The sequence below is a fragment of the Arachis hypogaea genome, chromosome 16 (genome assembly GCF_003086295.3).
Source record: "Arachis hypogaea cultivar Tifrunner chromosome 16, arahy.Tifrunner.gnm2.J5K5, whole genome shotgun sequence".
NCBI classification, from domain to species: Eukaryota; Viridiplantae; Streptophyta; class Magnoliopsida; order Fabales; family Fabaceae; genus Arachis; species Arachis hypogaea.
In genome coordinates this window covers 928,906-932,644 of record NC_092051.1, presented here as the reverse complement: position 1 = coordinate 932,644, position 3,739 = coordinate 928,906, and the positions used below count along the sequence as shown (strand labels likewise).

Here is a 3,739-nt window from a genome sequence, read left to right as displayed (position 1 = left end):
CAATTAGAATCTCAGGGACAATTTTAATGCACGGCGTTAATCTCGAGACCATTATAAAAATTTTAGTGCACTTTTTTAATTTAGAGGATTAAATTATAATAATTAAAAAATCGAGAATCAAATTAATACAATTTGTCAATATCAGAGACTAAGTAAGACTTAACTCGAAAAATATAAGACAATTCTTTGATTTGATCTTCTTCCTTGCCCTCTCTCTGCTCATAATTCAAATCTCTTGATGTATCTTTCACTAATATATATCAAGATTTTCTTTATGAGATAGAATCTCTCAAAATTTTATTTAATTCACTCGGGATCCGTATTTAGGCATAGCTCACTCATTACGTCAGTGTGATTAAATATATTGGATGGTCGCTATATTTTATTCAATAATAAAAAATATTTAACGTTAGTACATTTATACTAAACTAAAACGCTTAATACAAATTGACATTTATCTTGTACCTTGAGCATTTAGTCAGAAATTTGAATTCTAATAATATTAATATGCATGAATAGAAGATTTTGACCAACACCTGTGCTCTTTCGAAAAGTCTTTAATTGGTATAATTGTGCAAAATAATTTAGTCATAAAAACGAAAATAAAATTAAATTACATGATAAAATTGGTTTTATTCACAAAATCAAATACAAAAATATCATTGTACATTAAAATTAACCACTAACTTAATTATTATATATTTATATATAAAAATATATCTTATTTAATTTATTTTAATATATATTTTATATTTATAATCAATTTAATAATTAATTTTTAATTTATTGAATCAAATATATAAAGATATTCAGTAATACTAAGTGAATAAAAAAATAAATAAATTTTATTTTATTTAATATTTATTAAATATTAAATAATAATTAATAAATATTAAATAAAATAAATTCTAATTTTTTTAATATTTTTTGTTATCCAATACTTTCTCTTTATGATACCATAGTAGACAAGTAATTTGCGCTTCTAAGTGCATGAAAATCGAAATACAGTGTGAGTGAGTAGTGAGTATATGAGACAAATACATGCAACAGAGAGTTTAGATTCAAGAAAGGGTTATGCTGGGCGATGAGTTATAGCTCAAATGATATAATCTTTTCATAATCAATTAAGAGATTGTGGGTTCGTCGATATATCAATTATTCACATTATTTAGTATTTTCACTGTCTACCTATATTTTTGGTTCGACAAAATACTATACACCCATCTCAATCTAATTTTTAATTGTAAAATATTATGCTAATTGCTATGGCCATATCACATTCATATTCATATTCTTATGCATATTAGCTTACACTTACTTACATCTCAATCACTTGCCACTTTTATTTTGGAGTGTTTTGGGCAACCTCCATGGTTCCTCTCCTTTAATCTTTCTCTCTCCTCCCAAACACAACAAACCTTATTCAACACAACACAGAAAACAGAGCATAGAAACAGAGACACTTTGATTTGATGAAGATCCAGTGCGACGTGTGTAGCAAGGACGAGGCATCGGTGTTCTGCACCGCCGATGAAGCCGCCCTATGCAACGGCTGCGACCACCGTGTCCACCATGCCAACAAGCTCGCATCCAAACACCAACGCTTCTCTCTTCTCCGTCTCTCCACAAAGCAAAACTTCCCTCTCTGTGATGTTTGCAAGGTAAGAAAACAAAACACCCCACTCACACTTTCTTTCTCTTTTCTTCATCAAAACATCATGGGCACCAAGAATTTCTCGTCAAAATCTGATTTTGTCAATGATTTATCAAGTGGGCATGTGAGTTGCATCAGCTTTATATTAAGTAACAAATATCTGTGTTGCAATATGCAAAGCAATAATAATGATTACTCAAAACTAAAAATCTATCTTTTTTTTCTCATTGAAAAGTTTTGGGTAGCAAGAATTTTTCGTCAAAATTTGATTTTGGCAATGATTCATCAAATGGGTAAGTAAGTTAATGGTATCATTTTTGTTGTGTTGTTCTATAGGAGAGAAGGGCCTATGTGTTCTGCCAGCAAGATAGAGCGATTCTATGCAAAGATTGTGATATTCCAATTCATTCTGCAAATGAACACACAAAGAAGCATACTAGATTCCTTGTCACCGGTGTTAAACTCTCGGATTCTGCTAAACTCTATTCAGCCGCCACTACTCCTCCTTCTCCTTTGATTGGAAGTAATAGTAGTAGTGACTCTAATTCCAAAGCTTCTCAGGTACCAAAATCTTTGGTATCTGAGCCGACTTCTTCAGCAGCATCAACCGGGCTTCCCCCAATTAAGGGAGGAAGCTTGGTTGGTGCTGCTGAAGAAGACGCTTCCACGAGTACTCGCAGCATATCTGAGTACTTGATAGAGACTATACCTGGCTGGCAAGTTGAAGACTTTCTTGATTCATCAACTGTTCCCTTTGGTTTCTCTAAGGTATTAGACATTCAATTCTTAGGTACTCTAAAAGAGTAATGTTCCTTTAGTTCATTAGTAATTGTCGAAGTTAAAAGGTTGGACACTTCGACAGCAACTAATGAACGAAAGGAATATATATAATACAAATACAAATTTCCATTCAAAATATATTTTTTTTTTTTATTGTGATAATAGCTTGGATCTGGTGAATTGTAGGGTGGTGATGAGATGTTTTCAGTGTTTGACGGTGAAATTGATGGAAATATGTATGCATTTTCAACAATGGAGAAGATGGGGATGTGGGTTCCTCAAGCACCACCGCCACCACCACCACCACCTCTTGTATATCCTTCACAATTTTGTGAGGCAAAAGATGTCACCAACAACAACATCAAAGGTAGCATCAGCAGATCAAGGTTGGCGGATGATAATTTCATTGTCCCTCAGATTAATCTTCAATCCAACAACACCAAGAGACCAAGATATCTATGGTAGAATAATGCAAACAAATGAAGTTTCCAAGTTCCAATCTTGTGAAGGACAGAACCCCTTTTCAACTATCAACATCCTTCTATCTTTTGTTTATGGTTTTGGTCATATTTTGTCCCTCCACTTTTTTCTTTTTTATTATCCCTTTCTTTCTTTCTTTATGTGGCTTGAGTTTCACTACTCTGCCAAGCAATGTTTATTTTGGGTTCATTTGACTCTTTTTTTTTTTTTTTTCAAGAAAAGAAATCACCCCTTCACATGAGATCAAAGGAGGTAATGTATTGTGTAATGATGAATTGGTGTAATGTTTTGTTGACCAATGTAAATGTATAAGCCTTTCCAAGAGTTTTAAGAAGCATTTTTTTTTGGCTATGATCAAGAAAGAATGAAAGATACAGTCGAAATAAAAATGCTAAATATCTAGATATTTTTGGATAATTTACTTTTATTATTTGAGGCATGTTTAGTTTGAAATAAAAAGGTAAAAATTTTCATTGTATATTATTTATTACACATAAAATCATTTATAATTTTTTTTAGGTTTAATTACTCTGTTGGTCCCTATAGTTTCACAAAATTTTTAATTAAGTTCCTATACTTTTTTTTAATTGAGTTCTTGCACCAAATTTTTTTTTAATTAAGTCCCTACATATTTTTTTTCCTTTTATTTAGGTTCCTATACCAATTCTTTTTTTTAGTTAGGTCGCTATAAAATTAAGCCAATTACTACTAAGAGAGACCTAATTGAAAAAAAAATTAGTGTAGGGACCCAATTAAAAAAAAAAAGTATAGAGACCTAATTAAAAATTTCACGAAACTATAGAAAGCAACAGAATAATTAAACTT

At 31.2% G+C, this 3,739-nt stretch overlaps 1 protein-coding gene across 1 annotated transcript; it reads left to right on the top strand.

Annotated features, from left to right (window-relative positions):
- The first annotated feature begins 1,243 nt into the window (after nt 1–1,243).
- LOC112756576 (B-box zinc finger protein 20) lies at nt 1,244–3,251 on the top strand. The gene is made up of 3 exons (XM_025805195.3): nt 1,244–1,661; nt 1,991–2,422; nt 2,621–3,251. Exons 1-3 carry the CDS (start codon nt 1,473–1,475, stop codon nt 2,897–2,899), a joined length of 900 nt encoding a protein of 299 aa, XP_025660980.1. The 5' UTR covers nt 1,244–1,472; the 3' UTR covers nt 2,900–3,251.
- Nucleotides 3,252–3,739: the final 488 nt, after the last annotated feature.

Bases quoted from the DNA above. Each gene is read 5' to 3' on its own strand.
- LOC112756576 (XM_025805195.3), top strand. From the start codon at position 1,473: ATGAAGATCCAGTGCGACGTGTGTAGCAAGGACGAGGCATCGGTGTTC. The intron at 1,662-1,990 runs GTAAGAAAACAA...GTTGTTCTATAG, and splicing joins CTCTCTGTGATGTTTGCAAG to GAGAGAAGGGCCTATGTGTT. The intron at 2,423-2,620 runs GTATTAGACATT...GGTGAATTGTAG, and splicing joins TTCCCTTTGGTTTCTCTAAG to GGTGGTGATGAGATGTTTTC.